The sequence below is a fragment of the Phyllobates terribilis genome, unplaced genomic scaffold (genome assembly GCF_046119375.1).
Source record: "Phyllobates terribilis strain yellow unplaced genomic scaffold, ASM4611937v1 Scaffold_7__3_contigs__length_470593459, whole genome shotgun sequence".
NCBI lineage: Eukaryota > Metazoa > Chordata > Amphibia > Anura > Dendrobatidae > Phyllobates > Phyllobates terribilis.
In genome coordinates, this window is record NW_027362767.1 from 241414888 (window position 1) to 241442327 (window position 27440).

Here is a 27440-nt window from a genome sequence, read left to right on the forward strand (position 1 = left end):
AGTTATGAAACTCATTCTCTCCGTTGCCATCTGATAGACAGAAGCTACTGTAGAGGTGGCATGGTGCCCTCCAACCTACTGGACCCTAATCGTACAGGTCTCACACACGCTCCGTCAGCCCCCGGCCTGGAGTACTCCCTGAGGGATGCCATGGTATCGCCATACTGTGCCATTTCCTCTATGGACACTTTAGGTGATACCAAAAACAAGCTGTGAGCCTTAAAGGGATATTAGTCAGAATAGTCATTGGATAAGTGCTAATTGTTCTGTGTGTGAGAGACCCCCACTGATCACCAGATCACTAGTTGCCCCTTGCCACAAGACCACAGCCATGACGAGATGAATGCAACTGCTTACATTATCTAATCCTTGACAACCCCTTCAACTCAAATTACCTTCCACGTCTTTTTTGTGTATTATGACTATTTTTTTTTTTAATAAAATATTTTTTTTTATGGGAGCCTTGACCTAAATAACCTTTCCCAGGCAGTATGTCGGGCAGCTCTGCCCTGCACCGCCTCGTGCTTCTGTCCCTTTAATTATTGTTTTCCAACGTGCAGTCTCACACTTCCGGATCCCACTGACGTCATCCACCAGGTATTTCCCCCCCTCCTCCCCTCTCCGCTCTAACTCGCTTCCTGTGTGGTGACGCATGCGCAGCTGGGACCTTTAAACGTGCGACTGGACGGGAATATCAAGTCCGGCTCCCTTCCCGGCCTAGTTGCAGTGTGTTTATCGATATCCTTCCGCAAAGGAGGTGGGGGAGTGGGACTTATTGACGTGCGTGTCACATACGCTCGTTCGCGACGTTTCTGCTTTCCTTGAGGGTCTTAACAAGCGTTACGTTAGTCGTGGCCTTATCTCCCGTGATAACTAGCTCTTTTCTCTTAACGAATACGAGCCGGTAAAGGGTGGGGTCACCAGTGGGGGCGCGGAAGGACACCTCGGTGATATGATTTCAAGATGGCTGCTGCGGAGACTGAGGGGGAGAATCGACTCTGAGGGAAGAAAACAACAATAACAAGGTGGAGAGCTGCTCTCTGGCGTCCTTGTAAGCGGCCTGGCTGTGAGGGTGGAGGCAGGACGAGGTGTGAGGGGATGGGGAGCCATCTTTGTCGCCGCCTGTGTCTCCTCTCTGTCCCCCTGGTAGAAATGTGTGTTACTTGTGTGACAGGAGGGGTTATGGGGGGAGCAGGAAACTTGTGTGTGCCACGACGGAGCGCTGTCTGCCACTGACTTAACCGTACGTAATCGCACCGTTATGGAGTGCCATGGCGGATACCCTTGCTTCCGTGGTGACCACCCTCAAATATTGACCAATTTTACGGTTAATATCGGACTCGCGTCAGGACCGGCGGACCACCCTGGTGTGGGGTTTTCACCCGACCCATTTCTGGTGCCGTCTGGGCCACATTTCAGAAGAAATACCGTCCCGGTGTAGCCAAATGGCCGCACGCAGCCATGGTAACGCAGTGATATGGCGGCATGTCCCATCCACAAGTACGGTGTTAACTCTGCACCCGCCCTAACGTACGTCTTGGTTTTCTAAAACTGTCCGTGTATGAGATATTATATATATATATATATATATATATATATATATATATATATATATATATATATATATATATATATATATATATATATATATATATATATATATATATATATAATTTTCTTGCTCCCTCCATAACTCCTCCTGTCACAAGTATTATAGCGCAACGAGTGATATTTATAGGGGAAAATCTGTGTGAGTTAAAAAAAATACATGCGTTTTGGTCAAAATTATGGTAATGAACAAATAAAATACAATTTTCTTTTTAGGAATATAATATATTACATACCGGGGGAAAAAATTCTTTGGCCCCTAGATAATAAATGACCGAAACGCATAGGTTATTTGTATGTGTGGTGTTTTTTTTTTTTGTTGTTCCTTACTCACGTGATAAAAATCGTTCGTTACCCTATAATACTCGTGACAGGAGGGTCTATGAGGGAAGAAAGAAGTGACCCCTCTTGTTACACAAGTATTATAGTGTAAAGAACGATAATAGGAGATAATATGGAGAAGTTAAAAAAATCAAACGCATGTTTATTTTATCTGGGGAAAAAATGTTTTTTTCTTTTTTTGGTTGCTTAGATTATCCCTCTGTTATGATGAATATTTCATGGCCCATTTTTATTTTAGCTTATTACTTAGTAAGAAAGTACATTCCTGCCGCTTGGCCACGCGTTTTATGCCTTTATCAAGTATACATCTGAGTACGGATCGCAATGTCCGGACCGGGCCATGAGACTCTTAACCCGGACTCAAGTCTCATATGCGGATGTTGAGTTCGGGTCAGGAGACCCCACGGTCGGTCTGGACATTGAGGTCTGTATATGTGTGTAACCGGTCTAAGGAATAGGGCAGGGTATGTAGAAAGGGAAGGATGTGTGGTCTCTGTCCTCATCCCTTTTTTTCTGTTTATTTCACAGGCATCTCAGGAAACTATTGCTGTGTTCGCCTCTGAGGGGCGCCATATATAAACCGGATCAGTTTATAGTCGCTAGGCCTGACTCACACATCCCGGTATCTGGTGAAGGATAATGCAGTGATCACACGCCGACCGACACCCCTTTCCTTCCTTGGATCTATGTCTTTGTGGCGATTGGAAATGGAGTCGTCTGAAGATTTCATACCACCTCCTGAGTGCCCTGTGTTTGAGCCGACTTGGGAAGAGTTTGCCAACCCTTTGGGTTATATTGCCCGAATCAGGCCTATTGCCGAGAAGTCTGGAATATGCAAAATCCGCCCTCCCGTGGTGAGTATAAACGAACGCTGGGCAGCCAGAACTCTTAAAGGACTCCATTTTATTTTCCTCCTTCTTAAGTTGTATCACAACAGTAATCAGCGGGTTCACACATCCGACACTTGCAGCGCGGCCTGTAATATCTGGACTGTCTGCCGATCTCCTGACCTCAAACGCATCAGTCACATTTGCTTATGAGGCGGTTGAGTTTGGTTTAGGAGATATGGGGCCGGTTTGGACGTCAATTTGTGACCATGAAACCGGCCTTAGGATTAGGGAAAAAACTCCTCTATTGCCATGCAATATTATCCAGCGCTCGATTAGCGATCCTGCGATTCGGATGCAGCTTGTCGCCCCAGACAGACGTCCGCATCAGATTCAGGCACTTTATCTGTCCACCCCACAACATATGTGCCCGCAGTATCGCCGTCTCGTACATGGAGCTTGCTTGGTACATTTGTGAGGAACGGGTCTTGATCCTGCTCTTATTTGTGACATCAGTGTCGCGTACATTGGGAATTCAAGCGATGAACCGCGCCCGTATTTAACCTAAACTCCACTCCCAAAATCCATATTACAGGCACAAGAAAAAAATGTTTAAACCGTCCGGTCTGTCTTGTGTTGTTGAAGCTTTGAACAGCACCACAGAATATGTTGGTGATATATAAGTAAAAGGCAATAATGAACACATCGGGGGCATCCATTATGGCTCTGAATGCCTATGATAATGCAGTGATAATTGCCCCCCTCTGTCATTTCACTGCCCACCTAGACAATTCTGCTTTTCGGTACCTGCGGAAAGCAATAACGGCGGCCATCTTTGTCATCCAGCTTTCTCAAACGATTGAAAGCAAATCCGAAGCTGTGGGAGGCTTTATATTACTGCAAAATGTGTTTTGGGAGATGTGATGGCTGTCCTATTCGTGTCACTCAGCTTTCCTTAAAATCGGATGTAAAGGTTGATAGGAGCTAGGTCTTGTATTTAGTCTTCCTGAAGTGGGGGATGGGGGACTCAAAATTTACAGCTCATTGCTTCCTCTAGTCTTTGTGCCAGTCACTGTCACCCATGATGATATTTGATGGCTCCTTGCTGTATGTAGAGATGTCGGAGCAGGCTTTTGACCCCATAGGCCCCCTTTTTTTTGTTGTCCTTTGACCCTAGAATACCAGACAGCTCCAGGAAAGGAGTATGACACAATCCCCCTCCCCCTCTTGTAACAACTATACACCACCTCATATTGTATAACATGGCTTCTAAGTGAGAGGCTTTGTCATCCGAGCGGCAGGAGGGGGCTGCACCTCAGGCAACATGGCCGCACCGTGGCCTTCATCCAGGCCTGGGGACAGAAGCCAAGTCTTATCTTTTGTGCGACTGGGCTGAAAACACAAGTAGTAAAACTAGTTGCCCTTAATTATAAAACGTGGCTAAAAGCTGGGGGGATGGGCTTGAGATGAGTAAATGTGTCAGCTCTATATTGCTCCACCATAGTCGGGCACGGCTGTACGGGGTAGTCACCTCGTCACAGACGCGATTACTCTCCATTATCTGGATCTTCCTTTCTCATTTAAGCCGTGAAACATGAAGATCTGCTTTGCTGCAGTGAGCGCCGACGCTGAACTCGTGTGGCCTCCTGCGACACAGGAAGAGTTTTGCAATCTGTATTTGCTATTGATTAAAGGGGACACAAGCTAAAAAAAATATTTATACGCTTTTAATGACTTTAGCCCACCCACGTATAGGAAACATGAAGCCCGAAGTTAGTTTTACCCTACATGGACACAGATGACATGCTCCACCCCAAGCCTGATTGTGCAGGGTTTACTGGCGGCCATAAAAACACAATGTGGGGGAGAAATCAGGGATGTGGGGGGTATTAAAAAAATGACCGATCACGTATGGGAATTTGGGGTGTAGTATGATATGCGGCAAGCGTGCGATATTCTCTACACCAGCGCGAGCCAGCGTCCATCTGACCGGACTAACATCATAAACCCAATATCGCCTAATACCGGGGTCAACATTGCATTAAAGGGGGTTCCTATTTTACTAACGGGTGAATTTTTTTTTTTTTTTTTTTTTTCCAGCCTGCTGACTTTTTTGATCTAAAGTAAGGTGACATTTTTTATGTATTTTTTTTTTTTTTTTTTAAATTTTTTTTTATTTTTAGAGAAGTTGGCTGCCGAAATATTAAATAAAGTCAAGAAATAAGCATTACACACCCCATCACTTGAATATACCACTGCTAGATCCGCAAGGATGATGTTACTGACCGCTGCATTTTTAGAACATTGTTTTTGGCCAACTTTTAACAACCCCTTTTTAAGGCTGTCTGTACTCATGAAATTGAAGGGGTTTTCCAGGGCAAAATTGCACGAGCAGAGCTGAATCCTAACAGTGTGTATATTACATCATGTCGGAATCCTGCACGCTATAGAGTTTCCCTGGTCCGGACACCCCCATCCCCGTATAATGTGGCCCCCAACCCTGTACTGAGACGTGTGGCTTCTTCAGTGTTTGAAAACCAAAACAAACCGCAATGAGGAGAAAACTCCACCTATTTACATGAGGTTTTGTGGTGCGGGAATGTACCACGTGTGAGCACGAAACACTGAAAGGGACCGAGGGGGGATATGTTTGTGCCCCACCCCATGGTTACATTGTCCAACTGCTGGGAATTCTCGCTGCCTATAATTGCTCTCTAGACTGCTGTCTATGGGGGGTTGTACAGGGTGCGGAGGGGAGGGCTTGCAGCTTTGCTTTTCTCCTACAATTCCTGAGCTGAATTAAAAAAAAAAAAAAGTGCTACCTCTGCAGTATGGAAGGTGACTGCGCCGGATCTGGGTCACCTTTGCCTGTTGCTAGGCAATTACACAAACTCGTTTGGGCGCCGTCTAGCGAGCTTTGTGCCGGCGGAGAGTTATTAGGCCTTCATAATGCTTCAAGGGAAACTGATGAGTCCTGGACTTTCCCGTTCAGGGTGGGGGTAGGGTGGCTTTTGCTGGAATACCCCTTTAATGGAGGGCCCCTGGGATTTAAAGATCACCAAAGATAAAATATAACTAAGTATCATTAACACTGGTCTGTATTCATGACGTTTATGGGAGATGACTGCGTATTAAAAATTGAGAAGTGGATGCAAAAATACAGAACTTCTCTTGCAGGATTGTCTAGTTTTGCATCAATAGCTTCACTGCGTAATTATGAAAACCCGGTCCTTCTGCTGTAAGCTGTGCACCATATTGCTGCTTTTTGGATTTTAGAGGGGTTTATTGGAGGCTTGATTACACAAGTATATCCTACACTTCTGTCCCTGTATTGGGGTGCTGTAATATTGTCAGTCATGCCGTCGTTATCTGTCGTCAGTTGGCGGCTTAAGAGACCAGGTCTCAGATGCTACAGGGCTAAAACTCTGCCTTATATCCTGCTTTGTTTGCAGGGTCCCTTCAGGATTTGAGTTGTGTAGATCCGAGCCATCACCACTGGGTTTCCCCATAGAAATCAGTGGATCTCCTCAACAAACTACTGATTTATAAGGGCTTTTAAGTGTAATCTTACCACACCCTTTACTTGGGCGCTTTCATATTGTCTGTAATGGTGGAGGGTGTCTCTGTGATCAGACAAGTCCCACTATTGTACTATTGTTTTGCCATTTCCTACTGGGACCAGTAATGTGTAGTTACAGCAAACTGCAGATCCCATCTGTTATGTGGGCCATTTCCTGCTGCAGTACCGTATCTCTCCACTAGGTGGCAGAACAGCCCCTTGGGTGCTGATAATTGTGGTAATGCCACTGTTTTTTTTTTTTTTTTGTTTTGTTTTTTTAAATACTTGAAACACTTTTTATTTTTCCCTCTTTTTCAGGATTGGCAGCCACCTTTTGCTGTTGAAGTTGATAACTTCCGTTTCACTCCACGTATTCAGAGACTGAATGAATTAGAGGTGAGTTAGAGGTTTTAATGCACTGTTTGAGTAAAGCTGACAATGCACCTTGGATCGCATTTAGGCTAAACACTTGTTCTGCCATCTATTCCTCCCAGCCCTGAGCACATTACTTCTCTGCAGGGGTGGAAGTGTAGTGGGTTCATGAGCTGGAGCCTAGGTGAATCCTGAAGGTCCCATTGGCGCGTTTGAGAAGACCATTACTATTAAAGGCCCTTGTGGAGATTTTGCATCGGGGTCCACGAGTTTCAAGTTATACTATCTCTGCTCAGCGGACTCATGAAACTGTGCTGCTGTTATTAAGGCTTTGGCATAGTGGAGTAGTTTGGATCGGCCTCACAAGGAGCTGACATTTGGTTAAATAGAACTGGTCTGTCAATCAGTCTGTGATTCCACAGGAATCCCTCCATTGGTTTTCTGTGATTTATTCTGACCATTGCAAAATATCAATGTTAATGCGACCATTTAATTGGATTTTTGTTGCTTACCATAAAATCCTTTGTCCTTGGACCCTGTCATGCTCCACCTGTGGCCGTCCAGGATAATGACTGAAGACTAATCTGAGCAGTGGAAAAATTGGATTTTTGAACTTGCTGTAAAATCCCTTGTTGAATTGGGGGAGAAAAGTTTAACTGGGTGTACCTAGGTCTTTATTCAACCTACTTTAATATTTAACATTGGGGCGCACTGGACCGTGGGTATACGCCCTGCCACTAGGAGGACCAAAACTAGGTGGAAAGTGTTGGCTCTGCCCAGTGGTCTATACCCTCTCCTCAGACATGAGGCTGCTCAGGTTAGTCCCAAAAGTAATAGGAGAGCAAGCCAAAACCAGAAAAAAACATGCTTGAGGGTAATGAAACTAAAGGCCCCGTCACACATAACGAGATCGCTAGCGAGATCGCTGATGAGTCACGTTTTGGTGACGCAATAGCGATCTCGCTAGCGATCTCGTTATATCTGACAGGTAGCAACGATCAGGCCCCTGCTGTGAGATCGCTGATCGTTACAAAGCTTCCTGGACCATTCCTGGGTCGTTGCGCTCCCGCTGGGCAGGGTGCATCGCTGTATTTGACACCTTATCAACGACCTCGTTAGCGATTCAGAACTGAGACACGTAGAGGTGCATAAATTGGACTTTTCTGCGTTCATCGTCCCCGATCGGTGGTCGCTACTGCGTCCTTGTTTTTTTCAGATCCCACCAGCGTTCTCCGGCTGTGACTCCACTTTGAACAAATCAGACATCTTTAGCGAAGTAGGTATTGTTTGGGGTCTCAAATGAGTTTCCATTTTTAATTCATTTATAGGACATCTACCAATTATCTGCTATCATTGCTCTTCAGGAAGTGAGGGCTTGGCTTCAATAGCGATCTCGTTAGCGATCTCGTTATGTGTGACGGGGCACCAGGACCATTAAAATACTGGCAGCAGTTGTCGCAGCAGGTCTTCGCATCATGGGTGTTTCTGCCATGTCCCACTGGTTGAAGGCCTGCAATTGCAGGATCGTTTGCACGCTATTCACCGAGCTCCACTTCCCCATTGGCTCGGTCCACAGAGTCCACAAAGCCAGGCGGACAGTACGTAATTGCATCACGTCGACGAAGAAAGTTTTGAAGCGTGCAACAGGCCAAAAGAACAGAGTCTATTGATTTAAGCTTCATGTTAATTGGCGTATGAAAAACTCTGAAGCGGTTGGCCACGACAGCGTGTCAGAAAACGTGCTGTGTGGGTGTGTGTGCACGAGACCTCTAAAATATCTGCCCATGCAAAAGCATATATATACAGATAGAAGCCAAGCCCTCCCTCCCTGAAGAGCAATGATAGCAGATAATTGGTAGATGTCCTATAAATGAATTAAAAATGGAAACTCATTTAAGACCCCAAACAATACCTACTTCGCTAAAGATGTCTAATTTGTTCAAAGTGGAGTAACAGCCGGAGAACGCTGGTGGGATCTGAAAAAACAAGGACGCAGTAGCGACCACCAATCGGGGACGAGGAGCGCAGAAAAGTCCAATTTATGCACCTCTACGTGTCTCAGTTCTGAATCGCTAGCGAGGTCGTTGACAAGGTGTCAAATACAGCGATGCACACTGCCCAGCGGGAGCGCAACGACCCAGGAATGGTCCAGGAAGCTTTGTAACGATCAGCGATCTCACAGCAGGGGCCTGATCGTTGCTACCTGTCAGACATAACGAGATCGCTAGCGAGATCGCTATTGCGTCACCAAAACGTGACTCATCAGCGATCTCGCTAGCGATCTCGTTATGTGTGACGGGGCCTTAACTCTGGAAAGAAAACTGATGAGAACAGGGTGGGGTATGTGTGTTGTTGTTCCCTTCCCCACCTTATAGTAAGTGGGGGGGGAGAGGGGGACTGTTTTTCTCAATTGGGGGACATCCTAAAGTCGTCCCAGAAGATGGGGAAACCATGCAGATAACTCTCCCAGGAATGGGAGGCAAAACAGGCAAGAGATAAATGATGTCCTCATTGACATGGAAGCTGAAATTACCTTTGGAAATGAGTCCAGGATGTAGAACTTGCCGGAGCTCGGACACCTTACCACCAGTGGACATGATGATCGCCAAGTAGGTCAATTGCCAGGAAGTTTCTGATAGAAACCTCATGGATGGGCTCCAAAAAGATCAGACTGGGCAAGATAATGATTTCATGGTTCCACCAGATCTTTTTGAAGAGAGGCGTAGTGAGCTATTCCCAGGAGAAGGGGTTTAAGCTGCTTGTGGAAAACCCGAGTGCCCTTAAAGAATATGCAAGGAACAGGAAACATACACCTAGGGAGGGAAAACTCGATTCAAAGTGGACTGCAGAAAAGAGCAAACCTTAGGAGAGGAGCACTCGCAAGGGATGGAAGTCTTGATTCTCGTAGTGACGAAAGTAGGGCTTCTAAGTGTGAGGGTAAGCCTTGGCCATTAGGTATTTACAGGCCCAGAGCCTAATTGTCTTAGAGACCCCCGGACATTAGAAGCTTAACTTTAACAGCCACATCTATAGGAGCAGCTGAGACAAAGCAGGGGTGGAAAAGCCGATCTAGAGAAAGAGGTCAGGACTAGGATGAGGAGGCCACAGAGTGTCTGCGATACAGTCAGAGGAGGTCTGAGAACTATACCTGGCGAGTCCAGTCTGGAGCTGACAAGACCGCTGCTTTGTTCCTTGCCACGAACCGATGGGGGGCACAGTGCCGGAGGGGAGGAAGAGACAAAGAGAGAACTTCGCAGCGAATGTGCCGTTCACTCCATGGTCCAATTCCTGCGGGATCCTGAATATAGAAAAGAACTTAAGTGCTGGGTAACGGACCAGGAAACTTGGTTCTTGAGCGGGATCCGAAAAGGTCTAGGACAGACGCAGGAATAAGACATTACACTCGGAGGGGAACTGGCTGGTGAGCGGTTTGCACAATATCGTGGAGACTGACTCTGATATCTGCATGTTAAAGTGAACCTGTTAGCTGATACATGCTTCCCAAACCTGTAGGCATCAGGTATCAGCTGACAGGTTCACTTTAAGTAGTTTTGCACGGCATAAGTGGAAAAAAATGGGAATGCCTCTGCCCAGAGGGTCTCTGCCTGCAACAGTACACTTGGCCATCAAGGGACTAGGAAAGAATAGGGGCCCAAGATGGCTCCTAAAAGAATCGGGAGCAGGTCCAGAGCTGTGTCCCTCTGACTGGCAGAAGGTACAAGCAGCCAAAGATGGATCTCTGAAGAGAGGGCCGGGATGGAAAAGGAGCTTCTTTCGGGACGAAGACTACGGCTTGGCCACGAGCAAAGCCTTGGACTGGAGTAGCTGGGCCTCCTGGCGAGCGGGCATCAGGGACTCAGTAGTCAGTGGAAGAGACTTAAATCTGTTTTGAGATTTGACATGAAGAGGGAGAGCATAGAAAGCTGCCCCCTTCCAAAGATCGCACAGAAACCTCCCCAAGTGTTGGGATCGGCTGGTCCTGGACTATGAGTGGACCATGGATTGTATGAGAAAAAGGCACTCGGCACTAAATGATAGCTCCCCCCTACACACACACAGAACAAGAGGCCCCCGAGCCAGTGGCTGGGAATTGCTGTATAGAAAAGGTGGAAGAATAGGACAAGTAGCCAGAAGAAAGTGGGGAGACCAGCTGAAAGAGACTAAAAGGAAGGCGATTCTCACTATGTAGGAAACTCTAAGCAGACACTAACCCATGGGAAGTAGGAAAGAAGGTGGGGGTCACACAGACCATCAAATAGAATGACATGTGCAACAGACCTACAGGTCTTCTGTCTCCTATGGACATTAGACTTAAATGAGCTGCCCCATGTCCAGACGAAGCCAATATTTTATTTTTTCTTAGTGTCAGCCTCTTGCTGTTGGGGCGTATACCTACGGTCCTGCGTCCCCCAATGTTATTATCAAGATAGACCTTTGGAAAAATTACATACACAATGCTCAGACCACATCCAGATTGTGGAGAAACCTTTCCTTAGGCTTTGAGAAGGAAAGAAAAACCTCTTAATGTGAACGACTGATACCACCATCTAAGAGAGAGAGCACAGAGGGAGGTGTCCTCATTGAACCTCCGTCCCCGGATGGCAACTGCAGTACATCAAGGACCACATGAAGGTCCCATTGCATAATTATTCTGATTATTGACAAGTGTGTGTAATTCCTTGACGTACCACAACTGGTATAGCATGGAGGGTGTCCATGATGCCCAGGGAGCCGTCATTAGAGAATCTGAGGCAGGACTAGTCTGAAGGAAGAAACTTCCTACTGGACTAGTCCTGCCCCATTAAAATGTGGTAATCAGCAGAATAAATTGCTGAGCGGTTACTGGAGTGTGACCCAGGAGTGATTGGACATTGTGCTGTGGGTAGAGGGGTTTAGAAGGAGAATCCTGGCCTGAAAGTGTTGAAACACCTTTCCACAGATGTTTGGGCAGTGGATTATCTAGGCTGACCTGGATGTTGTCTTTCATGATGGGGAGCAGGTAATAGATGGCCTCAATACCCTGGGAGTAAAGGTGAGGCCTGAGGTGCAAAATGGTGGAGGCCCGAATGAAGGAATGGCTGGTGGGGATGTAAATGTGTCCATGAGCTCCTCCTGTACCACAAATGCGATTACTGAACGAAATGATCCCATGTGGAAGAGCGGACCGTGGCACAACTCTCAAGGCACTTCGGGTTTAAGACCGGGCATATGATGCGTAGAAGCCTTCCTGTATAGGCAGTGGGACAGACAGTCATTCTTTCCTTGGGTAAAAGAAGCCTGGATGGCAAGATAAAAAGAAAGGCGTCTGTGGGGAGCACTTCTTGTACCCTGGTAGGGGTAACATAGGGCAGTTGGATTTCCTGAAAGCGGTCAAACCTCTGCCTGGGATTTTTCCCATTCATGGGGTACATGGCCGGCTGTTTGAGGGTTTTTTTTGTTTGTTTTTAAATAATTCGCTATAGACTGATTAAAATGTCCACTGTTTTTCCCCTCACTTTGGTTCTCTGGAGAAGCCGTGCCGCTGTTCTGATAACATGGTACATAGAACTTAATGTGCAGCTTAAAGGAATAAGTGTATATAGAGTTCTAAGCTGTTTTTTTTTCCCATTTTTCAGGCAGAAACAAGAGTCAAGTTGAATTACTTAGACCAAATCGCCAAGTTCTGGGAGATCCAGGAGTCATCGCTAAAAATTCCCAATGTAGAGCGAAGGATCCTGGACTTGTACAGCCTCAATAAGGTTATATATGTGTTTTGTATGTTTGGCTGCTGGTAGACTTTTAAACATTGATGTATAATGTTTTAACAGAATTTTAATAGAAAAAATTACTACTTTTAAAAATAAAAAGTAGGTGAATCTCCTTGTGTTGCATGAGCTCACGGCGGCACGTCTCTGATTTGTAGATCGTGCAGGAAGAGGGCGGCTATGAACCCATCTGCAGAGAGAGGAGATGGGCTCGCGTGGCACAACGCATGGGGTATCCCTCAGGAAAAAACCTTGGCTCCCTGTTGAGGTCTCATTACGAACGAATTATATACCCCTTTCATATGTACCAGTCTGGAGCTAATTTGGTGGTAAGATTTCCAGTGTCCTGTACCAAGGTAGGAAGCTCTTTTTTTCTATTAGTTTTTTTCCCTCCCTTACAACGTGATGTTTCAAATTCAGGATTACGGCGAGCGACCACGTTATGACAGCGAAGAGAAAGATAAGGAATACAAACCACATAGTATACCACTGCGGCAGTCTGTCCAGCCCTCCAAAATCACCAGCTACGGACGACGAGCCAAACGCCTGACTCAAGAGGTGAGTGACTGATAGTAAAGCCCCCATATTCCCTGCCACTCACGCAGTATCCTCATTGCACAGATATCATTTAATCAATCCATTTATTTCTTTCCTTGTGACTGGATTCCTTGTCAGGGATGGTATGTTATGGCGGATGTGAGGGGAGGCCTGACCTGCAGGGACTGTTTAGTCTTATTGTTTTATTTTTTCTTCTTCCCTTGTTCTTGTCATTTCATGCAGGATCCTGACAGCTCAGATCCTGCTTCTCAAAGTTCCTCTCGGCCCCCAGAATCATCATCACCATCCTGGGTATATGGTCTTGTGTGTTTTTTCATTACATTGTATTGTATATCGGTGCTTCTAATAAAAGTGTGTGTGAGTGATTTACGGTCCAAAAAAAAATTAAATTAAAACCAGCAGCAATTGATCTAGAAAGTCAGTCGATGCTCTTTTGCAATGATCGTTCATAGGCGACTCTTTATACAGCTCCTAATGGACATTGGGGCCGACCTCTAGTACTTTTTATTTCTGTGTAAAAGATGCGATAATTATTCTCTCCCTGATCATCTTTCATGGGGTGATGATGAGTCACAATTGTTCTTACTAGGGATCGCTCAGGCAATCATCAGCCCATGTAAAATGTCCCTTAACACTCTGTTTTAACTCTTTAAATTAGTGTGCTGGTTTATGTTTTGTAATCCGGTGCTCTAAGAGCTCTTTCCTTACCTAGTACTGTTATCGTCTATCACTCGTGTTGATTTAATTTCTTCTTTCCTCTCCACCTTGCCTTTTTTTTCCTAAGTGATAAATATCCTTTTTTTCTTTTCTCTTTTTATCCCCAGCCGGAGCCCACAGAAGAAGATATAGAAAAGAATCCAGAGTTGAAGAAACTTCAAATTTATGGTGCTGGCCCAAAAATGATGGGACTCGGGTTAATGGCAAAAGACAAAAATCTACGGAAGAAAGGTTTGTATGCAAGATCGCTTTCCTCCAGAGGAGATTTATACACCATTTCAGTGTTAATGCATCCAATTCTGGTTTAATTTAGGTTTACAAATAAATGAAAAAAAAAAAAATAGAGCTTTTATTTATGGGTTACATCCGGCACTGCAGCTTGGCCTTATTCGCTTGATACCAGGCATGCATGACTCGCGCACCAGCGAAGCACCATTTCTGGCATCTTTTATAATAATATGCTCTGTACTGTTTCTCTTGTAGAAAGTGATATTCCAGAATGCCCCCCAACACTGGTGATTAAGGAAGAGCCTGGTGTAGATGTAAGAGGAGAACTCGGAGAATACCATCCACATATAAAGCGAGAACGGTCCCTCAGCCCTGAACCCTGCACCAAGATGACTATGAGGCTTCGAAGGAATACCAGCAGTGCCCAGTTTGTAAGTCAACACATTGAGACAAGCACTTTAACAAATGAACACAACAACCCTTATCCATATGCCATATAATGGTAAACTGACTTCTTAGTGTTGGATCCTGTGAGCCAGAATGCGGAGCCTCTCAATGAATGGCTGCCATGTACTATCGCAGTTGCCTGGTTTCCCTTCTGCAAAATTGTCTGCTTGATGTCTGGAGCAAGAATTATGGTGACAATCACTGTTATAGATTATTTTCCATCCATCTGGGGCTGCCCTTTATATTTAATAAGAGTGGGCAGCCCCAGACTAGGGACTTTACTAACTATAAGCTATTATCAAAAGCAAGCAAAAGGCCTGACTTTCTGACAGTCAGGCTCGAACTTCCAAATTTTGGGATTGGCTTTCACAGTGGAATAACAAGATCTCACTCTATCATCTCGAGAGTGTTCGTGGAAGCTCAGCATACCGGATCCCACAGCCTGGGAGTTCGGCCCCGAATTTGGTAGAAAGTGGGACATATGGTGGTGATGAGGCGGGGCATTAGCTCTTTTGACATTAACTCATATTTAATAAAATAAAGGGCAGCTGCAATTTGGTGATGGGGCCTCTTTAGCTCCTTTCCACTTACATTGCGATCACTGATGTTTTGGATACAGGTGGATACCTACGTCTGTCGGATTTGCGCCCGTGGAGATGATGATGAGAAGTTACTGCTTTGCGATGGATGTGATGACAACTACCACACATTCTGTTTGCTGCCTCCACTACCAGAACCTCCAAAAGGCATTTGGCACTGTCCCAAATGTGTCATGGCCGTAAGTAAAAAAAAACAAAATAACAATTATATATGTAACTATTGCGCTTGTGTTTAATTTTATGGTTTCCCTGATTTCTAAGATACAGTTTTTCTTTTCTTATTCTCTAGGAATGTAAGAGGCCTCCTGAAGCTTTTGGGTTTGAGCAGGCGACTCGGGAGTATACATTACAAAGCTTCGGGGAAATGGCCGATTCATTCAAAGCGGATTACTTCAACATGCCAGTTCACGTAAGTTTGCAAATAGACTGTAAAAGTGAAATGTTTCCATGGACCTAAATACTCCTCATGACCAAAGGATATATCTGGTGTACCCTATCCATCTGTCTACAGATGGTACCCACAGAGCTGGTGGAGAAGGAGTTCTGGCGCCTGGTGAACAGTATAGAGGAGGATGTGACCGTACAGTACGGGGCAGATATTCACTCAAAGGAATTTGGCAGCGGTTTTCCAATGCTTGATGGCAAGTCTGAGTTGACCCCTGAGGAGGAGGTGATTGACTTATTTATCCTGTTTATCTTTATATTTTCCAGCTTTTCATGGTTCAGTCTGTTGATACATTTTTTTTATTGCTTCAGTCATATGCCACAAGTGGCTGGAACTTGAATGTTATGCCAATACTGGAGCAATCTGTTCTCTGTCACATCAATGCTGATATATCGGGGATGAAGGTGCCCTGGCTTTATGTGGGCATGGTGTTCTCTGCTTTCTGTTGGCACATCGAGGATCATTGGAGCTATTCCATTAACTACCTTCATTGGTAAGTGTCATGGAGACCTATAAGGGGTTTAAACCTGCAACATCAACCCTCCCGATTTATTTTTTTCAATCAGATCATTTTTTATTGTGAAAGATATCAAGATACATTTACATTTTAATTTGTTTTTAGAAACAATCAAAGTTAATAAAACAAACACGCAAATAAAAAAAAACATATAAGTCAACCAAATACAAACCGGTTCATATTAGCGGTCATCATAGGTATTATCATTCCCTTACTACAATTTACATATATGAATACAAATATAAATGAAAACCTTCCTGATTAATTGATCCACAGTAATCATCACTTTCAACACAACTTGAAAACAGTGACTAAGTAACTTTATCATTTAGCTGTATTTTTGACAACGTACAACATGATCTTCTAAGGTTTCAAAAAAGATCCAAAAAAATTAAACAAATGAAGTTATCCCTGATCATTATAGCGACTCAAGATATGAGAAAAAGGGGAAAACCATGAGTCAAATGCTATAAAACCAAAGTTTATTAAATAATTATACAAAAATGAATAGAATATATCATGACTAATATGGGCAAAAAATTGTAGTAAAATATAGGAGACAAAAAAGCAAGAAAGGGAATACAGTAGTGTCAACCCTCACATGAGATGTTGTTCAAAATAGATCCATAAGTAAATCAACAGTAGCACAAGTCAATATTCCCAACAGTGTATATAGGGAGCACATAATGGTGGTATACTTTAGGCTGTGTGCACACGGTGCTTTTTTGATGCAATCTTTTTTGCGCGGAATTGGCCAAAAAAATGCTAGGGAATCCTTATGCCAGCAAAGTCTGAGAATCCTGAAGTGCTGTGCGCATGATCAATAATTTTCCTTTCATGAATTGCTGTGCTTTTAAATCCGCTGTATGTCATTTCTTTGTACGTTTTTGCCTGCGTTTTTCACCCATTGAATGCACTGAAAAAAAGCACAGTGGATTTTCTGCTGCGTTTTTGCTGCCAAAAGATGCAGAAATTTCTACATAAACCCTAAGGGTATGTGCACAAGATGCAGAAATGCTCAGGATTTTTTCCTGAGCGTTTCTGCATCTCTCTGGCAGGAAAAAACGCATGCGGATTGTACATGCGGTTTCCTGCCAGGGACATGCGGAAATGAAGCGGTCTTCACTTTCATTTCCGCATGCGGGTTGACAAGCGCTTCCCAAGCGATTTTAGCATCACTTGGAAAGTGCTTGTCAACTTCACACTATATAAATCCATGCAACCGGCATGGATTTATATAGTGTGTGATGTCAAAAAATAAAAAATAAATCTATACTTTACCCTCTGATGGCCCCCGGTGTCCTGCTTCATCGGTCCCGGCTGCCGGCAGTGAAGACTGTAGGACCTTCCGACGTCAGCGTCACGTGACCCGTCACATGACTCTGACGTCAGCGAAGGTCCTTCATTCAACCGCGAAGTGCGCGGGAAGCCGGCAGGACCGTTTTATTCTTTTTTTTTTTTTTTTAATGGTACCTGGGTCTGGATGAGACTCTCCTCTCCTCCACACTCGGGTACCATCCGCACATTAGACCGCATGAAAAGCGCATCAACATATAGTGATGCGGATTCCATGCGGTCTAATGCAAGTCAATGGCGGCAAAAGAGCAGCGTTTCCGCAAAATTAATTGACATGCTGCGGATTTTTGACCGCAGCGTTGGCACAGCACATGCGGATTTCCATTGGGGAACATTGCTGCCCTTCTACCATGCGTTTTTCATGCGTTTCCGCAACTGCAAAAACGCTGCGGAAACGCATGAAAAACGCATCGTGTGAACTCAGCCTTAATGAGTTTTCTGGAAGTTTGATAAGTCGCAGCACCCCTTGCTGATCAGCTTGTTTAAGGGGCTGCAGCTCCTTTTATTGTTTACCTGGGACTTCAGATCAGTCCCAATCACTTGCATGAAGCTGAGCTGCAATACCAAGCACGTCACTAAAAAAAAAAAAAAAGCCAGAAGATCAGTTATAGTTCAGATGAAAAACGCATACATTAGGTTAAACCGATGATTGGCAGAAGAATAGTGAAGGGAATGGCATACAACTGTAGAGCAAGATCCGACCTAGAGAGTAGATGAGAGTAGGAAGGGGTAACAATAGTCTACATTGATTGAATTGTAGACAATAGTCTACAATTGATCTACATGATTGTGGATGAAGAGATCTTTGATCTGTTCTACTAATCCCAATGGTTTTTACTGCACTTAATTTTTCCCTAAAGTGAAATTGTAATAATTTTGGGAGTTGGATTAAGCCGCTGACTTACTTTTCTAGGGGAGAGCCCAAGACCTGGTATGGCGTGCCGTCTTCTGCTGCTGAACAACTTGAAGACGTTATGAAGAAGTTGACTCCAGAACTCTTTGACAGTCAACCAGATCTCCTTCACCAGCTGGTCACATTAATGAACCCCAACACCTTGATGGCACATGGGGTGCCGGTTAGTGATTATATAATATATATATATTTTTTTGTTTGTAATGGTGCTTTCTCTTGGTGTTAGTGACTCCTTAGTCTGTACCCTCTCATAATGTTAAATTGTTGTCCTCCTTTAGGTCGTGCGGACAAACCAATGTGCCGGAGAGTTCGTCATTACCTTTCCGAGAGCTTATCACAGCGGCTTCAACCAGGGTTACAACTTTGCTGAGGCGGTCAACTTCTGCACCGCTGACTGGGTGAGTGGATCATTTAAAATATTTTCTGGCTAAAGCCACATACAGTTAGAGCATTGCCTTAGTAAAAGGCAGCAGATCGGAGCATTCAAATTTCTAACAGGCCTTAAGGCAAGTGCCTGCCACAAATTACCAATTAAACGTCAGCCTAGGTTTATCCAAGTCCATCTTACCGACCTATCTGTCAAACTTTTAGCTCACTGCTGGCCGAAAGTGTATCGAGCATTATCGGAGGCTCCGTCGATACTGCGTCTTCTCACACGAGGAGCTAATATGCAAGATGGCTGCATGTCCTGAAAGACTGGACCTGACGTTGGCTGCCGCGGTGCACAAGGAGATGCTTATTCTGGTGCAGGAAGAGCGGAGGCTCCGCAAGTCCCTGATGGAGCGGGGGATTACAGAGGCGGAGCGGGAAGCGTTTGAGTTGCTCCCCGACGATGAAAGGCAATGTCAGAAGTGCAAGACGACCTGCTTTCTATCTGCATTGGCATGCTATAACTGCCCTCAGGGTCTGGTGTGCCTGTATCACATCGAGGACTTGTGCCAATGTCCACCAGCTCGTCAGTATCTCAGGTAAGACGGGGGCTATGAGGACAAAGTCACAGGACCCTGGTCTAGAGACGACGTCAGTATTTTTAAGCCACCGATTGAGAGTCATGCGAATTGCCTCCTATCTGCCGGCATCCCTGGCTTTCTTTTTTTAGATAAAAATCAGAGCTGGGTGCTCATAAGTATATAGAAGTCTTCAGAAATTAGAAAAACTTTGGCAATCAAAAAGGTGATAGAAGGAAAAATAATTTTATTTATGACCCAATATGAATGGTGAGTATCTGTTTTTCTTTTTGGGTTGTAAATCAAAGAATGTGATTTGAAGGAAAAATAATTTGAGTGCCAAAGTTTTTCTAATTACTGAAGACGTGTGTTTTTTTTTTTTTTGGCCTGGAGCAAAGTCATTGTCCGGGGCATGATGTTGCACATGGCCTAGAAGAGACGTCATGGATGCCAGCAGGTAGGAGTTGTGTGAACCTCCTATCTAGCAGCTATGGAATACTGACGTGGCTGTCGTACCAGAGTCCTACCATTCAGTTCGCTCATCTCTAGTATTGACTGATACATTTTAGGTACCGCTACACTCTTGATGAGCTGCCAGCAATGTTATCAAAGTTAAAAATTCGGGGCGAGTCCTTTGATACCTGGGCAAACAAAGTGCGTCGGGCCTTGGAGCTTCAGAACGGGGCTAAGATAGGTGAGCCCTGAACCACTCCTATGTCTGACTTGTATTTCTTGTCACTGTTTTCATTGTAACAAACTTGGCACGGTTTTATTTATTTTTATTTGTTTTTTTTGTTTTTTTTTTACAGAGCTGGAACAACTGCAGGTCCTTGCAAAAGAGGCTTCAGACAAGAGGTTTGCTGAAAATGACATGCTGCAGGAACTGAAAGGCACCATTAAAGAGGTGGAATCTTGCTTTACCGAGGCCCAGAAAGTTCTCAGCAATCCCCAATCTTCAAGGTTTGTTTTGTGCATAGATCTATAGTTAGCAGTATTACCATCTTAAATATCCATTGGATCATGAGGTTTACCTTGCCTGCTAGTCTAATAAATATATATAATTTTTTTTTTATTTTTTTTTAGGAGCAATTCTACAGTAATGTCCCTGGACAGTTTGCATAAGCTCGTACAACGTATCCAAGCTCTTCCGTGTGCACTGGATCAGCTGTCGCCACTACAGGTGATTGTGACTTTATCCTCTCTCCCTGCTCCAGACATTGTCAGTGAAGGTCACACACATTTACGTCTTGTCTTTTTTGTTTCTCAGGAACTTCTGGAACGGGCTAACTCTTTACAGAAAGAGGCAAAAAATTGCTTACAGTCTCTCCCAGACAGCGCAGCCCAGATGAAAGAATTATTGGAGCGCTGTGATGCTTTTGGAGTGCAGTTACCCGAAGCCGTGCAGCTGGGGAGGCATTTACGTCAGGGGCAGTGGTTATCCCGGGTACGGGCAGCACTAGTCGCAGGACGTTCGGGTACCCTCCCAGAGATGCGTTCTTTGTTGCAAGAAGCTGGTGAAGTGGCTGAGAGCCCGGCAGTGGAGAAGGCTCGTAGCGAGCTGCAGGAGCTCATCTCCATCGCTCTCCGCTGGGAAGAGAAGGCTAAGATGTGTTTAGAAGCAAGGTAATTTTTACTTTCTATTTACCGGTTAGAAAATATCACTCTCCACACTCAGCCTATGGCACTTGTATTGATACAAAACCTCTTCATGTTTAATATTTGTAGGCAGAAGCATCCTCCTGCGACCCTTGAGGCGATCATTAAGGAAGCAGAGAACATTCCAGTGCAACTTCCTAATACGCTAAGCCTAAAAGAAGCCCTGTGCAAGGCTCGAGCCTGGAGCGCCGACGTGGATGAGATTCAGGTCTGCGAGAATTTAACGCGGTCATTGATTCAGGAACCAGTGATCACAAAGATTAAAGATTCCCCAATGTCTTAATTGTTCAAATCAGGTGTCGGCAGCAGTGGGCCATCTAGATGATGGCTTTAGCCCTCTGTGTCCTTTTAGGATTAAAAGCATTCTCAAATTTTTATTTTTTTAGTCCACCTGTCGTTGCCTAGTCGATCAGCTGTGTCTGATCTTGGGCAAGGAGCCACAATGCTATAGAAGCTTGTAAGCGCTGATCGGAAGCTGTCTGGTTTTCTCTGCGTGCCTCCGATGCTGCACGAGGCGCACAGATTGGACCAGCAACTCAAACATGCAGTCCGCTGGGACTGTCTGTCATCAGGAGCGTACTGTCCCCTGGTGGGAGGCAGAGGAGTGGTGCGCTCCTGAAGATTAATCTTCAGGAAACCCTTTAAACAATGAGCTTCATAATGAGATCAGAACACATAAGTTATTCTGTTAATTGTCTCATCTGAAAATCGCTAGAAACTGCAGTTCTGACAGGAAGGAAGGTTGGATTATTTTCTGAAAGTTTCCTGATATTTGACCCTGCGTATAAATGGAATATTTTTCCTTACATCTTTTGTATCTTTCTTAATAGAACGGAGATCATTACCCCTGCCTCGATGACTTGGAGGGACTGGTTGCTGTAGGTCGGGACCTCCCGGTGAAGATGGATGAATTGCATCAATTGGAAGTACAAGTGGCTGCCGCTCATTCCTGGCGGGACAAAGCCACAAAGACTTTCTTAAAGAAGAACTCGTGTTATACTCTTCTGGAGGTGATTACTCAAACGGGGGAACGGAACCAGACGTCCATCCTTTTATCCGAGTTTTTAAGGAGTCAAATAATCATTGATTATTCCTTGGTATTGTAATGGTGCAGTCTAAGTCTGAACAGGTGGATTAACTGCAAGACCATCGAGTGGTGGCATTTATACAGCGATTTCCAGCAGATCTGGAATTTTACAATGGTTGTTTACAATTAAATGTCTTTTTATATAAAAAAAATCCCTTGAGTGCATGTGGCTCTCCAAGCCAGCAATCTATCTACTGACCCGGGCTGTTCGGGACCTTGGCCCTGTTCACATTATTGTTTATTATTATTATTATTTCGCCATTTATTCCATGGCGCTTTACATGTCAAAAAGGGTGTAAGATCCCTGGTGGAGGGCAGTGATGAGTATATGTATATATATGTGTGTGTGTGTGTGTTTGTATCCCTGGTGGTCTAGGGCAGTCAGGTGGATGATTGTAAGATCCCTGGTGGAGGGCAGTGTTAATGCTGCATTAATGTTAATTCCTTTTCTTTCCATTATTGCAGGTTCTGTGCCCAAGTGCAGATGTTTCTTCAGGTACCGGCAAGAGATCCCAATGGAGGAAGGAGAGGGAACATGGCTTGTATCGATCGGATATAGAGAGTCTGGGGCTTTCTGCACAAGAGCTGCGAGATCCTGGATGCATTGTAAGTAATGGTGTCGAGACATCTGACATAGTGGGCAGCCAAACGCTGGTTGGTGGGGGGGGGGGGGGGGGTACACTGTTCGTTTTCGATGGGGAAAGCTGGGTAAGCCATTTACTGGCAGCTCGGGGGGAACAAAAGGTTTGGGCATTAATTAATAATATCTGATCCTTTTCTGCTCCTATCTAACCTGTACCCGGAGCCCCCTATAGACATTAGATTGCTCATCTGTGGCTGGCTTGTATCGTACATCTATCTTTTAACATAATGAAGCGTCTGTATTTTATTTGTGTCCCTCCATTCAGGTCCTGGCCTTTAAAGAAGGGGAACAGAAGGAAAAAGCGGGCATCCTCAGACTACGGACTATGAACTCCTCGCTGGAGAGAGGTTGTGTCTGCGTGTGCGGACAACCTGCCGGAGAGCTTATGCTGCGCTGTGAGCTTTGCCAGGACATGTTTCATGGGCTGTGTGTGCCCGGACCCAGACTCTCTGCTCATCGTGGGGCGCACACTTCTCAGTCTCTGGCTTGGTGGGAATGGGACAGTCGGTTTTTGTGTCCACTCTGTGTGCGCTCACGGCGACCTCGGCTGCAGACTATACTTTCTTTGCTGGTTGCTCTTCAGAAATTGTCAGTGCGCTTACCAGAAGGAGAAGCACTGCAATGTTTAACAGAGCGGGCAATGAGCTGGCAGGATCGAGCTCGCAGGGTACTGGCAACGCCAGAAATATCGAATGCTGCTACAACCCTGACGGAGAAAAGACAGCGGGTACAAAATTCTAAGGACCCACAAGCGCTGAGGGAGACCACCCGCAACGAGCAGAATCCTGTAAGTAGTTTTGTGGGGAATTGTTGGCTTGTGTCATAGGGGTTGAAATTATTCTTTCATCTTCACTTGAACCCCTCATTACACCTTGTCTGGTTGTAGCTCTCTGCTGGAAGACGCGGGGTGTATTCACACATTGCAGAAAGTTCTGTGACTTGAATTTATCTAACAAAACTTGCAGAAACCTTCACAGAAATTTCTGCAGCAAATCTGCCACGTGGGAATATACATTTATGTTTCGGTGACAGTTTCACACTGACTTACAAACTGCAACTATTGCTGCTGATGACTAGATTTATAGAGGAACGTCCAGATACTTAATGTAAAAAGCAATTTTAAAAGTGCAAAGAAAAAAACTCAACACCTTTCTACACAAATGTTAATAACTTACAGGGCTGTGGAGTCGGTAAGCCAAACCTCCGACTCCAATCTCCATGACACCGACTCCCTCATACACGGCTCATGTGTAAGTGATAAATTTACTGGAGCACAGATTCATCTCAGCTAAAAGTCTAGACCCTTAGATCAGGAATAGGACAGACATTTATAGGACATTTCATAACTTTCCAAATTCTCATGAAAAATATATTCCCCACAAACTGCATTGAACCCAATTTATTATATATTTTAGGAGTTGGAGTCTGTCCATTTTATACCGACTCCACCTAAAATGGACACCGACTCCACAGCCCTGATAACTTACCTGTTGAATGCTTGTGCCACTCTGCTTGCCTGCCAAGACTGGAGGTGGTGATACCCGGACCGCAGAGTTGGCTCCAGCAGTCGTTCAGCGCTAGGTTACTGTCCTGTTTACACGGGCCGACCAAAAGGATCAGGCAGCAGAAAACAAACTGAGCTCTTACTCCTCCTCCCCAGGTCCAGCGCTGCCTCTTGTTTCTGCTCTAGTCTTTGTTGATCGGCTACAGCGGTGATGACACATTGACAGCGCTGCAGCCAGTAATGGAGCTCAGCGGCTATACAAACAGGGCTGCTGAGCTGGGTGAATGGCTGCTACGCTGTCTGTGTTGCAACCACTGCAGCCGATCAACAAAGACTGAAGCATCGGTGAAAGAGTGCACTGGACCCCGAGGAGGGTGAGTAAGAGCAAAGTTTGTGTGTGGGGTTTTTTTTTTTTGTTTTGTTTGACCCTTTTTGGAGCAGTAGTCTTTGAAACCTTTAATCTAATTGTTCTGCTCCCATACAGCATCATGTCGTGGGCAGCACATCCCTTCTTTACACGGGGTAATGTGCTGCTGATGATGAGTTATGATGGCATAAAAATCATCTGGTCCCAGCAAGCGAGTATTTTGCTCATTGAGTGGGCGAACATTCGATGATTGAGAACAAGCGTTCTTATGAATGCTCATCTGGCAATTAGCGGCTCGTCTTATTTTGAATACACGCGGTTCAGATGTGGTGGTGACTACTTATCCATTCTGTATTGTTCCTTCAGTACAGACCCCTGTATCTTCTCCCACCCCCTCGTATAATATCTATTGCCTTCTGCCACCACCAGAAGGATCCATATACAGCTGTATACTGAATTATACACAGCTGTATATGGATCCTATAAGCCAAAACTGTAACTGGACAGTAGGAACATCTGTGTGAGTGTTTCCCAGACGCCAGCCCTCGCAGCCCCCAACAGATCATGTTTTCAGGATTTCCATAGTATTGCACGAGTGATGGAATTATCAAAGCACCTGCGCAATACTAAGGAAGTTTGTCTGAAACTTTCACCCTCTTCTATAAAATGAGCCTGAGCATTTATGTTGACTGGCAGATTACAACCTGAACAATGTTCTGTTTATTGCTAAATTGTTTTCCCAATTTAACTATTTCTAAACAGGTTCCCCATGAGAATGGAGATGGTCATTCAGAGAACGGCACTTGTGCCATGCCAGGTAACCTAACCCCCACGTATCCACTCTGGTACCACGGTGGCAATGTTGGATGTGCCCTAATTTTATCGTATATACACTCCTTCCTTACAGATCTGGATGCGATGGCAGCTCTGCTCCCTCGTATCGACAGGACCTCTGTTCTGGATATTTCTATTGGGTCTCGAACTTTGCTGGAAGACCTCATGTTGGAAGGGGACCTACTTGAAGTCACACTTGAAGAAGAACTTAGTATTTCAAGGCTACTATTGGCATCACAGACTCCACCGGTGGAGCGGCTCCGGACGCTGATCGAGGTAACACATATAGTCATATGAAATTTATTTAATATTTATAAAGACTAACTTTTATTATATTATTGAATAAAAGTGATTTGGCTTGTGAATATGGCAAGATATTCAGAGAATGTCCTTCCCTTTCCCCATGCATGCCACGGATGGGGTGGCGAAGTCAGAAATGTTTCATCTTCTACTTTTCGAAGTGAAGTTTTGTTTGTTTTTTTTGCCATTGCATTTATACATTTAGGGCTCGGTATATAGGCATGTGGCCTATGCACATTGGTGATGAGTTTTATATAGGTGACTCCTCTGTGCGGCAAAGGACTTCATTCTCAGAAACCACTTCTCTGTGGCTGTTCTCCCAACAGATTGAACGGTGTGAACGAAGAGCCAGTCGACTGAAAGGAAAAGACCACGAAAAAAAGAAAAAGAGGAGGAGCGAGAGAGCAGAGGGTGGTTATCTGACCCCAACGCTCCAGAAAGAGGAGCTGGGACCAAAGAGAAGCCGCAGTGACCGATCTCAGGACATGGCGGCAGAGAAGGAGAGTCCGAGGAAAGCTGGCGCTGAAAGTAATCAGAATGGAGAGGTGAGCAATGGTCCCTGGTTATGTAGTGTGACCTTAATGTCTTATGTGAAGGTGCTGTGATGCATCTGTCATGTCCCATTAATTTCCTATAAGTAGTCAAGGCTGTTTAGCTCACGGAACGTAGAATATTATTATTTTTTTTTTTTTTAGTGAGCACTATAAATCCTCTTCTGGTTTGCTGGGTATAAAATATTTTTTATTCACTGTCTGCAAGCAGAAATACTTGATGATTGAGTTGAATCACTACGTGTATTAGAGTTACAGAACTTCAGTATGCAATGATTAATATCAAAGGCATTATTACATGAGCTGATAATTCGTAGCAACTCATTCCCGATTATCGGCCGCTGTAAACATGTCTGCAATCAATGAGTGAGCAAAATGCTTGTTTGTCAAGTGATTGGATTTTTATGTCTGCATATAAATCATTATTGGCAGCGCATTTGCCCATGTAAACTGGAGATGTGCCAACATCATGATACTGTATGGGGACAGTGAATTGTTCTACATTTGGGCACTAAATCCATTTTCTCTTTCTTGCTAGCAGCGCTTGTGACACTCAGCGTGATGCCCTGACACTATATGAATCGGGACAGTAACACTCCCCACCAGACACGAGTTTTACCTCGCTGATGAATGGTTAGAGGCGGCTGTAGGGGCGACGAGACCTAGAAACCCCTCTACCTCTTACACCGCTTTCTCTGTTCTATACACTCTCGTCTCCTGGAAAGGGAGGGGAGTACTTCTTTCTGGGGACACCTAGTGGAAGCTGGTGCTACTTCTTCATGACAGATGGCAAAACTCTGCATAAAGACTCTAGGATGCCAAGAACATCTCTTCCTCTTCTTGCTGACGTCAAGCAATTAACTCCAGTTGGAGGCAAGATGCAATTTCTGGCAAGTTTTTTCCCATAGATCCTGCAGGGTGAGGTCCGGCCCTGGCAAGCATGTGATGTCACACATAACCAATACCAGCGCCTGGTGCCGCACTCGGCCAGGGACTTCTCTGGCAGTATGGAAGCTATGACAGTGGTCTGGGGTGGGGGGCACACCTTTTTATTTATTCCCTTCTTGTGGTTTATAGTTTCACTAACTGCCCGGCTTCCTTCCTGTTTGACCCAATAGTTCAGGATCCAGGGGCTCTCTGCACTTCCCATCCCTGTAAATCTTGTTCACTTTGTTGAGAACACTTTGTTTAAAGAAAAAAAAATAAAAATAATAATAATTTCTAGAAAATGTAAAATGGAAAAAAAAAAATTCCCTGAAGTCTCCATGCCGGAGAGTTATCTTTTCTGATGTGTAGAAATAAAGGTAGAGGTTTTTGGA

General features: G+C 44.8%; 1 protein-coding gene across 1 annotated transcript; it reads left to right on the forward strand.

The window, feature by feature from the left end:
- Positions 1-682: 682 nt before the first annotated feature.
- Positions 683-27440, forward strand: KDM5C (lysine demethylase 5C). Its single transcript, XM_073639966.1, has 28 exons — positions 683-1025; positions 2479-2804; positions 6655-6732; positions 12324-12446; positions 12611-12781; positions 12873-13010; positions 13233-13301; positions 13835-13958; positions 14211-14386; positions 15022-15180; positions 15291-15410; positions 15513-15671; positions 15758-15939; positions 18233-18395; positions 18511-18630; positions 18824-19200; positions 19749-19873; positions 19989-20139; positions 20263-20359; positions 20447-20802; positions 20905-21043; positions 21666-21845; positions 22388-22528; positions 22831-23352; positions 25199-25253; positions 25344-25546; positions 25897-26115; positions 26660-27440. The coding sequence occupies exons 2-28, from the start codon at positions 2637-2639 to the stop codon at positions 26669-26671; spliced, it is 4527 nt and encodes a 1508-aa protein (XP_073496067.1). The 5' UTR covers positions 683-1025; positions 2479-2636; the 3' UTR covers positions 26672-27440.

Bases quoted from the DNA above. Each gene is read 5' to 3' on its own strand.
- KDM5C (XM_073639966.1), top strand. From the start codon at position 2,637: ATGTCTTTGTGGCGATTGGAAATGGAGTCGTCTGAAGATTTCATACCA. The intron at 12,447-12,610 runs GTTATATATGTG...TCTGATTTGTAG, and splicing joins ACTTGTACAGCCTCAATAAG to ATCGTGCAGGAAGAGGGCGG. The intron at 25,254-25,343 runs GTAACCTAACCC...CCTTCCTTACAG, and splicing joins CGGCACTTGTGCCATGCCAG to ATCTGGATGCGATGGCAGCT.